Source organism: Thunnus thynnus, chromosome 13, assembly GCF_963924715.1.
Source record: "Thunnus thynnus chromosome 13, fThuThy2.1, whole genome shotgun sequence".
Classification (NCBI taxonomy): domain Eukaryota; kingdom Metazoa; phylum Chordata; class Actinopteri; order Scombriformes; family Scombridae; genus Thunnus; species Thunnus thynnus.
Genome location: NC_089529.1, coordinates 3,012,984 through 3,029,344, shown reverse-complemented (window position 1 = coordinate 3,029,344; position 16,361 = coordinate 3,012,984). Strand labels below are relative to the sequence as shown.

The 16,361-nt window shown below is 41.0% G+C and overlaps 1 protein-coding gene across 1 annotated transcript; it reads right to left on the bottom strand.

The window, feature by feature from the left end:
• Positions 1-9,272: 9,272 nt before the first annotated feature.
• tmem218 (transmembrane protein 218) lies at positions 9,273-15,506 on the bottom strand. The gene is made up of 4 exons (XM_067607291.1): positions 15,199-15,506; positions 14,955-15,095; positions 13,801-13,903; positions 9,273-9,751 (listed from the first exon to the last, which is right to left on the bottom strand). The coding sequence occupies exons 2-4, from the start codon at positions 15,068-15,070 to the stop codon at positions 9,617-9,619; spliced, it is 354 nt and encodes a 117-aa protein (XP_067463392.1). The 5' UTR covers positions 15,071-15,095; positions 15,199-15,506; the 3' UTR covers positions 9,273-9,616.
• Positions 15,507-16,361: the final 855 nt, after the last annotated feature.

Here is a 16,361-nt window from a genome sequence, read left to right as displayed (position 1 = left end):
GGGGGGAAACAATGATCAGAAAACAAGTTTCAGACCTCATGCTGAGCGAATAGTGAGGGGAAGGGGACCAAGGGGTACTGTCTTGTCCAACAACATCTGTGCCATTCATTCTGCATGGGATAAGGGGGGGGGGGCAGAAAACAAGGCTCAGTCTAGGGGAGGAGGGAGGCAAGAGGAGGTTGAAATAAGGGGGAGGTAACACAGAGAGGCCTGTTTTCCCGACTCAGATCAGTTTCATTAATCAAATGTACCATGTGGCGGATCAAATGCAGCAGGACAGTTTTTAGTAATGTAGAACATCACATAAATGGAATAATTACATCACTGTTTTGGTCATTCTTAAAAACAAACCTTTCACCCGATATGAGCAAATTAAATCTAATAAAAGATGCAGATGGAAAGATAGTAGGCAGTACTTTCATTTGTTGAAGAAAAGAGCATTTATTTCTGTTGTACGAGAACCGTTTTCACTTTTCACTTGGAGTTCACAGGCTCAGATGTAAATTATTGGACCAGAAGAATGCTGTTTCTTTTAACAAACAACAGCTTCAAAAAGGAGTACAAAGGCCTCTTTTTCTTTCAATGCATTGCTTTAATGTGACAACTCAAGACCCCCACCACCACCCCATCACCCCCACTCATCCACTACCCAACCTCCCACCAGTCAACTAGCCAAGCAAATTTGTAGCTGCCTGTCCGCACAGTATGAGTCTCATACATCATCTTGGCTCGCCCATAAGCAACAAACAAAAGTACCAAGTCAATCTTGTCAGAATGTTCTGGTTTAATTTCAAACACAGTCAGTTTGTCGGGTTTGAGTGGACTCCCACAGAGCACAGAGATCACTTTGGTCTGTGTCTTATCTGCCTGTAAACAAAAACGAATGGGATTCCTTACAAAGTACTGCAGATAGTTTTAGGCTTCTGGCCATTTTCCTGTGTTGCATCAATTCCTGTATATCGTAAATTACAGACATTAAGATGGGACCACATTGCAACTGAAAACAGTATGATCATTCCTTTATAACAAGGTCATGATTGGCCCTCCTTATGACAAAATATCTTCCATTTCCACAACACTCTTTTCTCACAACTTGCACTGCACAACTTTAAGTTTTTGAAACCTATGTAGATGAAAAAAAAACTATCTGAAAATTAAAAATTCCACCACAGGACTGAAAGTGAAATCATTCTTTGAGTCAGTTTTACATTAGCTACATAGCCTGCAGACTGTAACAATGCATTTTATCTTATTGCATATGTCCTGTATACGTCCATCTTTACATTCTCTGCTATTGAGAACTGATGTGACTGATATGTTGCCCTGGTAGCTGACAACTGAAATTGCCAATTTACAACTTTTTTCCACAAGAACAGTACTAAACAACTGATTGATAAAAGCATCCATTCAAATTGTGTCTGGCAGCCTAATAAAAATAAAAAAAACATTGTTTAATTAGAGTATTATTTATTTATATTCATGCTGACGTTGGGAAGTTGCTTCATTGGTCACTGACGTTTGTCGGCAACAGACCTTTTAAGCAGCAGGCAATTTCACTTAGAATAGCACTGAAAGCACAGCTGCAACTGAGAACAATAATGATAGCTGTGTGTCATGTAGGTGTATAGACCATTTTTACAGCAGACATTCTGACTATCAAAGCAGGAACAGCACAGGTGGAATTAATAAGATTAATGACAGCTGCATTACATTTAGGGGAGCCAGTTCCAGAGCTTATCATTAGTATTATTTATACCTGTGCTTTTCCTGCTCAAAATGGGAACTTAACGACCTGTAACATGGAGCTTCTCATAACCTGAACCTTTGAGAACTTGTAGTGGAACGGTGGCCGTGGCCTGCTTGCTTTTCCATTGTATTTTACAAACAGGGAAGGATCAGATGTACAGTGCGTCACTGAGAAGGCAACACCGCTTTGGATTATGTCACTAAAAAGACGATTGTGGGTCCTCGCTGATGTGAACACAGAAGTGAAATTGTGGTTACTGCTATGTTGTTGTGTTGTTAAGATGCGATGACACATCTGCTTAACCAATCACAAGTGACATAACCTTAACAACATAACATAACATAACATGACATGAACTGACATAAAATGACATGACATAATATGGCATGAACTGACATGACATGCGTTATGCGTCTGAGCACGGCAGGATGTCATGGGATTGGGTAGTGCGGTTGTCTCGGAAAGCACTTGGGGGCATCAGAGGATGAGGGGGTAGGATGAGAGCTGGGAGGTTCATAAAGGACTGGATGAAGGTCGGATACAAAGGGATGAATGAGGGTTGACGAGTGGCATGAAGAAGAGTCAAATGGCGTGATGCAGGAGCGACGAGAAGAATAAGACAATGGGCAAACTGGCAATTGGGATGGTTGGTTGGAGCATGGTTTTGGGCATGTGATGTTTATGGGTGTATGGGATGTCAGCATGAGCAGGCACGTGGGGATATACGACCTGGCCCTAGCTAGGGCTGAAGCAGTCTGTTGCTGCATCATAGTGGCGGCAGGATGGAATCATCGGTGTGCCAGTGCGGATGGCGCTGGGTAGGGAACCGACAAGCGAGTCAGTTGGAGTGGTGGTGGAACTGGAGGCTGTGCAGAACTGGAAAGCCTGGGGTTTGTAGGCTGCGGAGGAGTGGAGTGGCGGAGGCCAGAGTGAAAGTGCTCACGGGCACAGTGTTAATAAAAGCTGGAGTGAGGGGGTCGGCGACAGGGGGTGCTGAAGGCACAGGAAAAACATATGGGTGTTGGGGAAGGGAGGGGAACAGGGATAGAACAGTAGGAAATTGAGTGGGTCCATCAGAGGGAGCACCGTGGCTCGGTGTAACTGTTGCTGTGGTAATGGCAGGACCGGAGGTGGCTGAGGGAAGAAACCATAGACTGTATAAAAATATGGTAGTTACCGTGACGTCACCCATTGGTTTCTGAGGAGCGGTTTTGAAGCTCAAAGTGAGCTGCTCCGGCCATCGCCATCTTGGCAGTGCGTCACTCTGCCCAACTCCCAGCCAATCAAAAATAGGCAAAGAGGCGGGCCGAATGGCTGAAATAAGCCACCTAGTGGCTGGCGGACCTGTCACTCAAAGCAGCCATGTCCTTCTTTATGCATAACTTTACAGCTTAATAAAATTTAAATGGGGGAGTTATAAAAAAATTCACCAGTTCAGCCTGGCCTTCAGCCAGGGCTGAAGAAGTCTAGGCTCTGTTGTAGTCGGCAGCGTTGTGACGTAATCAGTGTGCGTCGGCCCGGCGGCGGACAATGAACCCGGAAGAGTGGGAGGATTTGAGCTGCCGGCGAGAGGGTTGATGGAAGTAGAGTCTGCATAGAGTTGGAAAGTTTGTCTTTATCATTGTTCCGTAGGAGTGGGATGATCATCTCCTTGAGAGCTCGCTGGAGGTGAGCAAACATCCGGCTGAAGATGTTAATCGCTTGGAAAAGAGCCGTGTCCGAGTGGGCCACTGCATGGATGCATGTGGAGCGTCTGGATCCCAGCTGATCAGAAGCGCGGTGTCTGGAGGAGAAGGGTTCCATGCGGATGTGGTGGTGAAGGAGATATCTCGTTGGTACTGCTGGATCTAGTCGTGGGCGGTATGTTGCCGAGGAACGTGGATCACGGAGCACGGGCGGGAGGTAAGCGTTTGCGATGTGAGCATGTCGTAGGTCGCAGGTGAGAGAGAGGGGCGTGGTCTTGTTCATGAATGTATGTTATAATAATAACTCCACAACACAACACAAAGCCTTTTTCACAGTAGACATTTTGACTTATCACAGCAGGAAAAGAACAGGTGTTACTGATAACATTAACGATGGCTCTGCTCCCAATTCCCCAATCCCCCCACTTTATAGAAAATTACATCTGTTCAATACTACCTGTCAGTAATGATGCAAAATGATGATGATTCATAAGTGTCTATTATAGGGAGTAGTGACTGACTGAACGAGGGAGTGATTTCAGACACAGCCTAGACTGTTTTCACAGCAGACACTTTGACTTGTCAAAACAGGAAAAACTAAATAACAAATTCTCAATGGCGTCATTACATTAACTGTCTCAGTAAGCCATGTCAGTGAGTGAGCATGCACAACACCAGAGCCCTGGAACTGGCTCACCTACAGTAAATGGAATGTAGCCATCAATGTTATGAATTCCACCTGTGCTTTTCCTGCTTTGACAAGTCAAAATATCTGCTGTGAAAAGGGTATAAATGGAATTCAGTCATCAATCATTTTATTATTTACAGTAGTGTTGTTCTTACTGTGAAAAGGCCTAGACCAGGACTTGCTCCTGCTATGACAGGACCTGGCACACATAAATTGAAAACGACCATTATTATTAATGTGTGTTGGAGAAGTCCAAATGTGAAACAGGTCTATTCTTTTGTGGCATTTTTGGTTTGTAAATACAAATACATATAATAAATATCTTGAAGACATTCTTCAACACATCATTTGTAGTATTTTCTTTGTTAATATGACATAGTGACAGTGATGAATATGGTGAAACTACTGAAAATGAAAATGAAAACCTAGGGATAGAGTATTTGAATTAATTATTAGAGTGAAGCTTGTGTGTTTCATATATAAAAATCATATTGTTTTTATTTACTACTGCTGTTGCACTTATGATAATATCAGTCAGCACCAAAGTAGTGGCAGTGGTGATGATGATGCAGTACTTGTGTATTTTCATAGTGATGCTCAGACGTTTATATCAAATTTTTATTCTTTTTTATGGTCTTCTTGTGCAAAACTGCACCTACAGGTAGACCAATGCAAAAGCTAAAATATGAAAACACAGGCTAGTCACAGCCCATGCAACAACTGAGCATGCTCCGAGGACCACTGGCCACCCATGTTCAACTATTGTGACCATGGTCTTTGATCAGTGTAGCCATTGCCTTTTTAAGCCTGGCCAATATTCAATCATTTCTCCAACACTGTCAAAATGGAAACCCCCCCATAGGGCCAAGCCTCAGCCCGCGATGGGGTGTCATGTCCAAACAGCAGAGGGCTATTGGTGAGCAGCCTGACCTCTAATCCGGGCCTTCATCGTGCCCCCAACAGGCAGAGCTTTAGGGTAATTCCCTCCTGAGAGAGAGGTAAAAGGCCAAGGCAACACCAGGATTTTGCCCCCCTAGTGTGTGTTGCAGTGATAGCATCCCCTGGCTGTCTACAAAAGCGCATAATAGAGCACAACCAGGCAGCGCTGAGAAAAAACTCTTCTTGGCCCCAAAGCTGCATAGTTTGTTGCTCGGGTGACAAGGACCCAGTTCATTTTCATGTTGTATCACCATCTCTTTCAAAGCTCAGTGAAATACCCAGCCAGTGAACTCTGTGTCTCCAAGTTTGCCAAACATCCATTCGTTGGCTAATAAACCCTCTAATTGAAGAATCTTATAATCTAATCTAATAAGGTTTTAAAATGATCTCATTCATTTTTAATTTTACCCCACAGAGCACTCATCAAGTTTTATTTACCAAACTTATTGAAAGGATTGCAAACATTGCCATCTGGTTGATTTAACATGAACTGAATCACATTCTTTTGGGATAAGTGCACCAACTTCGGTGCCCGCAATCTTTAATGGATTTTCAGTGTTGTGAGAGCTGGGTGGGGTGGTGGCGGTGTCCATATCACAAACAGAGGGCGAGATGGCTAAGGATGTGAACGGCAAGCCAGAAGTTCTGCTTGAGTGCATCTGAATGCCGGATCTTCCAGAGAGGAGCGCACCCCGTCCCCTCCGCAGTTTCAAAACCAAGCACCCTGAGCTTTCTGCTCACACCTCTTTGCCCTTCCATTGCTCCCTCTTTCTCTATCTCGCCCGCCCCCATCTCTTTATATGTCCAGCTGGCTGCTCCACAAAGACTTCGTCTCCCACTTCTAAATGATCCTCAAACCCCCACATGCTTTGTTCTGCTCATTTTCCCACTCCCCAGAGACAGAGTTTAGTAGCAAAAATTAAAATGAGGAAAGGATAGAGGCAGAAAGATTAAAAAGGTGAGGTAGAGTGAGAGAGTGTGTGAGAACGAGAGGAATATTGTCAGATCTTTCAGACCAACACTTCAGGGATTGCAGACTTCAAAAAAGTGAGAAATCAGTGTAAACATCTTTTTCGATATGACCTTGAAATATAAACTCCAGAAGAATGTTCTAGAAAAGGGCATCTCTTTAAATCAAAGTGAAAGTTTCTGTTAAAGTTAAAAGGAAAAGCCTCTCCAGCTGAACCCTCTCCTCCGGTTTCAGTGCAAAATAAAGCTGCTCGTTTCTCAGTGCCACTTTCTGCAGGGGCTAAGATCATGTTTTGCGGTAATCATGCGGTCAATTACAGGCAACAAGTCCCTCCAGGTTGAAAGGTTTTAGATCTCCTATCCCACCCTGCTGAAATCCCCCAGTTCCCCAGCTTGTGTGAAATCATGCGCTGGATTGTTGTGCAGAAAGAGGACCACAGTATGGAGATGTGGGCTGGAACTAATAGGATTGGTTTTGATTCATTAGATTCTCTTTCATCATCCTGGTTGGAATTCCACTCCACGTCTCCTCGGGCTTCACACTTTTAAAATGGAGGTGGGAGGGGGGCAAGTGTTTATAATTGAGCCTCTAGACTGCAAAAGCTCATTACTCTCTGTGGAATCATCTGCTTATTTATACCCCATGGAATCAGCTTCATAACCATGTGAATGCAGCGCTGTGTTTGTCTAACTACTGACAACACAGTACAGGATACGATTCAATAGTTGGCAAAATGTGTAACTAAAATTTTGAATAGCAAAACAATGATACATATGTAGCTTCTAAGTTTTCTAAGTGAAATCCACAACTGTTGGTTAGATATGAAACATCTGTTCTGTGAAAGAGATGCTTGGTGATGTTTGACAAACTTGAAACCCAAGACACTGTAGAGCCATGACTGCTTCTTCATGAATCACCTTGCCAAACCTCACTTCAACGTCTCACTTCACACATACACCAGTTCTTCAAGTTGAACCTCTGATTCTTGAAAAGCTTAAAACATGTCACGACTCCAACCCTCCAAGATACTACTCTGACAGCAATATGAGCATGCAAAGGTGCCATGACATCCATTTGGCAAAACCTCACGTATGAACAGAGATGCATGTTAGGAAAACACTGAGAATCTGACATTCTCCTATATACAAGACTGTTTCTTTTTTCATGAGAAAAGAGACAAAAGTGTGTGTGTGTAGGACTGAAGGCTAGTCCACATGGTATGAACTGGGCTGTCCCCAGGAGTCGACAGCATAAACCTCCAAACACAGGCAACAACATGATGACTGGGAATACTCTCCACACTGAGGGAATGATAATGAGCCAACCACACTAATGTTGATGGTAGCACACACAGGTTTAACTGTTGGCCAGAGAGCAGTCATGCTAAAAAAATTAGATACTTTTACATTATCAGAAAAGTAAAAATGATTAATTAAAGGACAGGTTCACAATTTTTCAAGTCTTAAAACAACAGTCAGGAGCCCAAATGAACACTAAAACATGTTATTCTTGCTGTAATCATTCCTCCTGTTCATACTGACCATTAGAAGATCTCTTCATAATACACTTACAATGTAAGTGATGGAACACAATCCACAGTCCTCCTTCTGTGCAAAAATATATTTAAAAGTTTATCTGAAGCTAATATGAAGCTTCAGCCGTTCAAATGAGTCAAATCAAGTAGATATCTTTCAATGTTACAGTCTTTTCAGTGCCAAAGTCCTTCTTTTTGTTACTATACTTCCACTGCAGCTCAACAAGGAAACACTGTCTGAGGAAACACAAAGAGGGAATTTGATGCTAAAAAGACTGTAAATGTGTCAGATATCCACTTGATATGACTAACTCAGACTGCTGAAGCCTCATATGAGTATAATAATACTTACACTGAAAGCATACTTAAAGGTGATCTTTTAATAGCCAGTATGAACAGGAGGAATGATTACAGCAAGGAAAACCTCTTTCAGTGTTCATATGGGCAGCTAACTGTTGTTTTAAGACAGACTCAAAAAACTGTGGATCTAATATAAAGGGACCAAACTAAATGCTGAAATACGAAAAACGCACTGTTCATGTGAACCAACCGCAGCACACATCAACCTTTATATTTAAAGAAACAGGCCACCACAAAACATACTCATCCTCTTACCCAGAGTGCTAGTTATCCATTCAGATAGTTTCAAATAGATGGTGATTTGCACCACAACTAGTCCTTGTTTTATAGCAGCTGGAGGCAGAGCCTTCTCCTAGTTTAGTTAGTAGTTTATTTCATGTTTAGTTGGGTGTAGTTGTACTTTTGCATAAGAAAAATGACCAATATGAAGTAACTTTCTTATATCAAATGAATGTGTGGACATGGAATCCTTTTCATGGAACATTACTGTACCATCACTGAGAGATATATGGACTATAATTTAAGGCTTGAAGATAGAAGGCAAAGACAAACAAGCTAATTGTAAGTAAAAGCAAGGAACTGATGTGGGTCTAATAGAGTCAGACAACCAAACAATACACTGGTATAGGCTGGTCCTTTGGCCACTCAAAAAGAAAAAAACAAAATATTTGAACACCAACTGACCTTAATGGAAATACCTCTAAGACATCTGTTTACACCCAACAAATTGCAAAATTTGAATTCTTCAGCCCATATTCAGTCTTTCAGCACATAACTATTTGAACCAGTATAACCGAGCTGTCAACTAAACTGATTATCACATTTTGTTCAGTATATTTCATATCCAGTACTGAAAAGTGTCTTGAGTGTAGAGAATTTATGCCTATTTATAAAAACAGTAACAATGAATAAACATGTTCAGTGATACAAATACTGTATGTCAACTGCTTCGGTGTGTCATATTACATAATACAATATGTTTTTTCTGCGTGTGATGTTGCTGACCCTCCTTTTCAAGCTGGGGAAAAAAAAATCTGTGCTCAAGTTATTATTAATGTGATATATTTTTATTAGCAATATTCAAATTAGCTACAGTAAAAAAAACAAAACCCACTACATGAACACTGTTTAGTCCAGTTGAAGAGCCACAAATGAAATCGCTCAGCTTCAGGGAGACATCACATAAGATGCATTTAGAATTATAATGAATAACCTTCACTTAGTGCAGTGGATCACACTCACTTAAATGTGTGTCATGTACCTGTCATTAACACCTTAATTTGTTATATCACCTTGATAGTACCTCAGGAATTATGAAGATAGGAGGTTACAACAAAAAATCTGAAAAATCCATGTAGCTATGTAATTATTTTATTTTTATTAAAAAAAAAGGTGGAGAGAGTCTCAGTGCTGGTTGACCAGTAATATCTGTAATACTCTGAACACATCAAATAAAAAACATATTTATTCATACAATGATATAAAACATAAATAAAAGTACTGCTGGATATCTGTTGGTTATTCATAGACAATTCAACAACCAACAAACATTTGACCATGAAGTAAACAGCGGCTCCCCTGCTGTTTCTGTAGTCCGTTTCCAGATGAAGCGGGGCCTCTTGATGGCCCCTGCTTGTCATCAGTTGTGTACATCAGTGATGTGATCCTGGTGCCAGCTCTGACTGTGGCAGCTCTACTGTGTTCTTAAAGCTTTGGCATAGACTGGCTCCAGGAAATGAAAGGGGAGCAGCATGAAGAATGCCACCAGAAAGACAGCGCTCACCACGGCCAGCAGCACATAGCGGCCGATGAACAAAGTGTCCACTATCTGTAGAGTAAACAAAACCGGTGAGTTCATTCACTATTAGGAGTTCTTCATAATTACACACTAAATCATCTGTACTTAGTAAACAAAATCTAGTACATGGGAAACACAAGTATAGGTGCATCATTTCAGTATTTCCTCAATTAGCCGCTAGATGTCATGAGAGGGCTTTCACAAAGGCTTTGTGTGGCAGCAGGGAGATAGTGTGGCAGTATGTGAGGCCTTGAACAGGCACTCACCATAAACACACACACATACACAACAGAATGACAGCTAAGGAGTGGGTGTCATGTTGAGATTTTTTTATCTGTGTAATTGAACTTTTCTGTGTGAAAAAAAAAAATTTGACACATTTTATTATTCCAAGCAGAGTGTTCTTATAAGTCTTAAAACCTGTCTGGAAGGGATTTTTTGGTTTACATGATAACAAAAGGAATTGATATCATTTATTTTTCTACAGTTGGCAATGCAGACTAACTGTTTATCACCAGAAGCTGAACTGATAGGAGCACCGAGGGACGCTCATTCAATGTTTTGGATACTTTGTCTTAGGGTCAGTGCTGCCTGCCTGCAGCACTGGAGGAACATTGATACACAGCTTTGCCTCAGGTTACACATCAGCTGGCTTCTTTTTGTGATAAATAGACAAAAGGAGTGCAAGAAGAACACACAGCTAGATTTCATTTGAGATAATCCAGACAGGATGAATTACCTAACTCTGTGTGGCATTCCACAGAACTGCTGTTTGATGAATGTTTCATCTGTTATGAAAGTGACAGAGATGTCAAAACCAAAGGAAAATAAGCAAAGTCCCAATTTTCCTCATCAGTAAGCACATTTACTTTAATTTGCATTTGAGATCAAACTAACTACTAGTTTAGTTTAGTGATACATCGGTTCAATGTAGTGAATGGGTATCTGCCTGTCAGCCATATATGACTGATCTACATTACATGCTGTCTTTTAATCCCTGTTCTTATGAAATTTGTGAACCTAGTCTTGTTACCTTATACATAGAAGCACAATCAGTATACATTCCTAACAGTAAGTATTTGTAGCATTAGCACTGTGTAGCTGTATTGATGGAGGTGCTTCCAGCATTTATTATGCAGCATCAGTAGGGACCACTTAATAAACAGATTGATATTTATTTCTAACCATGCTGTGGTCTGTCTGTATCAAAGCCAGTATGAGCACAACCTTTCAGAGCTGGCCACAATCTGACATATAGAGGACTAGCGCTTATTGATTCATATATTGACTGAGGTCTGTATATTGAGGGAATAACTTGTGTATTCAAATTATAAGCAGTTTTGTTTTTAACTGGTCACACACTAGTGTTGAAACCACATGCTGATTCTGGGTTGATTGTTATTTTCAGATCATTTATCTAGATGGATAATCTGCTAAAGTTGATCTACAGCAGGAACAATAGAACCTAGACACTGGCACTGGTGTTGCTTTAGTTAGGAGAAGTTTGAAGATTTAATCAACACTTCTCTGATAGTGCTGGCTCTGTGTTAATATTTAGATCATGAGCTACCCATGAATCCAAAGTGAGAAACTGCCCTTAAGCCAGATAATGCCAGAAGAGCGGCGGCCCGACTGCTGACTAAAGACATATTTCAAAGGGACTATGATGGAATGAGAGTAGATGTGTGTGTGTGTGTGTGTGTGTGTGAGTGTGTGTGTATAAATACACTAGTGTCTAGGAGAGGTGGGGTTGATGTATGCCGTCTCTTATGGATGCATTTAACACATCTCACTTTTTAATTTGCCAATTAAGCAGCAAGCAGGAACCAAAGTGTGGGTCATGTTTTATTAATGTGCCATTGAGCGCACGGGTGGGGGGCAGGCAGGCAGGCAGGCAGGCAGGTGGGGGGGCGGGTGGGAGAGGGGGGGTCTGGTATGAAACCACCCCCACCCCTAGTCTGGGACTGGCCTAATTGGCACTGTGATATTTTACTTTTGTTTAACAGCAAGAGGTTAGATATTAACACACACAGCTGCAAAAGACAAATAACATGTTTTCTACTCCTGTATGGTAACCGGCTATTGACATCAATTTATTTCAGCCTAAAATATCACAGATAGGTGAAAGCGACCCTTTAAAGTAAGCAAGAAATGATTAAATCATCATGTGAATACAATCATGTGAGCTTTTCTCTGAATGAAATATTTTATTATACTTCCTCCCGTTTCAGGGAAATAACAGGCCACTTGACGATTAAGGTTAAGAGCTCTTTACAAAGCCAGGTGATAATGACTTTTTGCTAGCATTATATGGTGTCATTATTACAAGTGATTGTACATGTAACCTGTGTGCAAACTATACAATGGCTTTCTGTAACTGACGGTCACATTCACAGCTGCACATATGTAGGCCTACTTGCTTTATGTCAGCACATCTAATACATAATAATTAGTTAATGACAGTTAATGATGCTGGTATCAAAACCAAACATCACAGTATGATACAATACGGCCAACTAAAGCAGGGCACGGTACACTCTGCAGAGATGGATTATAAAATAGGACACAGATAGGTCAAATGAGCATTAAATCAAAAACAGAGCGCGCTGGGCTGCCTATAAGGGATCGAATCCTCATCAACAACAGTAAAGTTACCCATCGCATACAGATGAGCACAATCATTTCTCGGTACAATTAAGACATCAAATGCGAGTGTCACTTATCAACAAACCAGCCTGTAACAACACACACATGCATCACATACAGTTCTAACAGTTAATTGGGAATCGTGACCACAGAGGCCTGACTTCAGAGTCCATCGGCTTAGATTTTTCGGCAAATCTAAAATTTGTGAGTAAGCTTCCTTCTTTTCTTTTTGACATATCTGTACGCTGACTACAAAACAGACATGGGAATAATCGGCAATGTCGTACAAACTACGAAAGTTTGTTTTTTTCTGATCTTTGATTTAAAGTGAGCAAACTTTATGACATCATAGCGCCACTCTTCAATGGTGATGGCAAGAATAGCATGCATGCCGGTATCTTTATTAAAGTTAATTAGTGTTGAATCACTCTCATGCATGAATCATACATCAATAATAGCCTAACCTTATGCATGATCCATGATGATGAGGAAAATTTCACAAATCATGTTTTCAGGGGAACATTGGCTCCCCTATAGTTCACACCCTGTATCTTTTAAACACAAGGTTCAGTTTCTGAGGTAGGCATGGGTTGATTTTTACCCGTAAGCCTGGTACAGAAATCCAGGAAGTCACATTTTGCTTCCTCTCTCTGCTGCTGGTCTGGTATCTGCCTTTGCACAAAGGCTATAAAATGTGAGCTGGCCAGGACGGGGCTCTGCTCTGCTATTTCTATGGGGTGGCAGCTTGCTTGGCAGATCTGGCTGGCTTATTGGCACGACCTGGAGGCAACATGGGGGAGTGTTTGTTCTGTGTTGCTGCTGGACTAAGATAAAGCAGAGCGGGCCTTTACGACGAGCACAAACACAAAGTGCGCACGCATGCACACAATGACAAATACTATTTAAAGGCAGACGGTACTTTAGATACTCGCTTATATCACACAGTTGAGGTGTTGTTTGGGATGGGTTGTTTATATGCACCTATCTCAATCAATAGAGTTACAACCACATGATCTGAGCAACACACGTACACACACAAAATATGAATAACCTCGTCAGATGTTCATCTGTAATAAAGTTACATGTCTGTTGTACTGTAGTCATTTGTAAGCATGAAATACGTGACTGTATATTTTGGTTACTATTATTATTTACTGTACTGTACTTTTTTTTTTACCATTTGGTGGTAATGAAAGCCACATAAAAACCCATCCCAGGCCAGCTTCTGTTATCAGCTGAAGTACAGATCCATTACATGACACTGTCATTGTACTTGTACCACTATAATAACACAATGTTTTGCAATGCAGTAAACGGCCTGATACAGAGCTGCAATGATCAGTCTATCAGTGGCCAACTATTAAATTAATCACCATCTATTTTGATAATCGATGAACTGTTTGGAGTCATTTTTTTAAAGAAAAAAAGCTCACCTTTATCTCTTTGACAGCAGGTGTGGTCTCTGGGCTGCGAGGGAAAAACACCAGAGCCAGAGTGATGGTGAGAGCCAGGAGGAAAACGGGGATAACTCCTAACCTGGCAAGACACAACACACACACACACACACACACACACACACACACACACACACACACACATACAAAGAGGATAACAGGAGGACTCCCACAGCTGATTTGATGTTCTCTAGGTAAGAGTTGCAGTAAACATGTGGTTATCAGCTGATAATTTCATTAAAAAGTACCAACCACAACCTTTGTATTGTTATATTCTTCATAGTGTATTTAAAAAAGTTGCTAACTTTCAAGTAAATAGCATGATGTTTCACCTCATTTAAACTTTACTGTAACTGCACCTGACAAGTGCACAGTGTTTGGAGTCACGGTGTATTCTACACAAATAAGCATTTACTGAGTGAAGTCATATGAGGGTCTGAGTATTATTCAGAAGGGATTACAATGTGAATGGTATCAGCAATGAGTTAGTACAGCAGAATTCACCATGCGGGTGTAATGAATCACTTAATAGAATTTAAGTCAGGACGCTATAGTTATGTTGCTGCTCTCTCTGGGCAGACAACATAATATTTGGAGTTGCAAGCTTTCTATGAGAAATTCACCAACAGTTTGATGCTGATATGTATACAGTACTTATCAGCAATAAATTCATACCAGCTTGAACACGCTTAAAAACTGTACTTTTAAAATCATTAGTGCACTCTTCAGTTTGACACTTAATTCGATTACATTTCAGCTTTTCGATTGTCGATATTCCTACAATTTATCCTTCCTAAAACACACCACTGTGGTCTTCAGTGAGACATATGAACCATCATGTTTTATAACATTTTATTGGAATAAAAGGCCACCTGATGAGCCATGCATATGCCCTATTTACTAGAAGAACTTACTAATGGTTAAGCTCTTTATGTCCCAGAAGATGTGTGCTTTGGTTGACAAGCAAAACAACATTAAAGTGCGGGTAATTTGAAGGAAAAATGTTGTTGACCGACTCCCATATGAGGTAAACCGTCTCGTAACAGTTATGTGGGCTATTCTTTATGTACTTATGCAAATGTTTCGTGAGCGGGCTGCTGTGAGGAGTGTGTGTTGGTGTTGTCGTTACTCACTTTGCGGATCCAGATGCTCTCAGCAGCATCATCCCAAACACCAGAGCTGCAATCCAAACGACAGCAACGACGAAAACGCCTGTACCGACTTCCAACACGGTAACGTTACCTGCCATTTTTTTGTTAAGCAACCTTTTAAGGCTGTTTATTCGACAGACAGAACAGCTAACTTTAATACGGTTATGTGGGTATACTGTTTTACGACATTATCAAGCACTACTGTAAGTTAAACAAGTGAGGCTACCGGCTACAGTATCGTCCAATGAAAACATGTCACTCCGACTGTTCGACGTGGAGTTTTATTTTCGTAAAAGTGACTCGTTGCTGTCTTTAAACTCGTCGTTTGTCAAGAAGTACGTTAATCATTTCAAGCAATAGGTTAGCCCCTTTCATCGCGTCTCTTGCTTCCTGGTAACAGCAAACTGGAGTTTAATTGGATAGACGGACTGAAGACTAGCCAATCAAATGCATCGTTACTGAAAATCTAAGGAACGCGTGGGAAATGATACAGAACTTCACCAAGCTGCCTGTCGGTTTTACCATTCATTCACCTTTCCTCTTTATGACGCATTTATTATAGACTTGAGGCATTTGAGCAGGTCATAATCTATTCTGTTGTACAGGAGCGCCCGAAACGTGAGCTACACGCCTACAAACTGCGAAAAGACCGTCACAGCACCGTAATATCCCGCCAGTCAGTAGACAATTCAAAACAATCTGACCAAGAACACATAACTACTTCTGAACAAGCGCAAAAAAACCGTAGTGAGTTTCACCACAGCCAGATAGGCTCTCTCTCTCCCTCTCTCTCTCTCTCTCTCTCTCTCTCTCTCTCTCTCTCTCTCTCTCTCTCTCTCTCTCTCTCACGCTTTATTTGAATGGGAAACAGACGTTTACATTGTCAAAGCAAGTGTGAAATAAAAACGACAAACAATGTACATAAACAGAATAATTGTGATTTTTCTGTTAGAAATATATACACAGATAAGTAAGAAAATAACTGTAAATAGAAAAATGCAGGAAAAAATGTAAATACAAATAATCCAGAACTATATAAACACTGCAACTTAAAAAAAAAGAATGTATTTAAAGATATTTGTTCTGTATGTTAATTAAGTCTATGTACAGAGATCAGCACAGTGCATATAGTCTCTCTCTCTCTCTCTCTCTCTCTCTCTCTCTCTCTCTCTCTCTCTCTCTCACACACACACACACACACACACACACACACACACACACACACACACACTTTTCTTCAAAGCACCTTTCTGGCAGCCGAAACCTTGGTAGACTGTCTGAGGACAGAAAGTTACACTAGATAGCAGAAGTGGCCTTTCAAGTTCTGTACTTTTGAGATGCTCTTCTGTAGTCTACTTATACACTATTTTACTAGAATGCAGACGAAAT

Bases quoted from the DNA above. Each gene is read 5' to 3' on its own strand.
- tmem218 (XM_067607291.1), bottom strand. From the start codon at position 15,070: ATGGCAGGTAACGTTACCGTGTTGGAAGTCGGTACAGGCGTTTTCGTC. The intron at 13,904-14,954 runs GTGAGTAACGAC...GTGTCTTGCCAG, and splicing joins AGAGCATCTGGATCCGCAAA to GTTAGGAGTTATCCCCGTTT. The intron at 9,752-13,800 runs GTGAGCTTTTTT...TTTACTCTACAG, and splicing joins CTGCTGTCAAAGAGATAAAG to ATAGTGGACACTTTGTTCAT.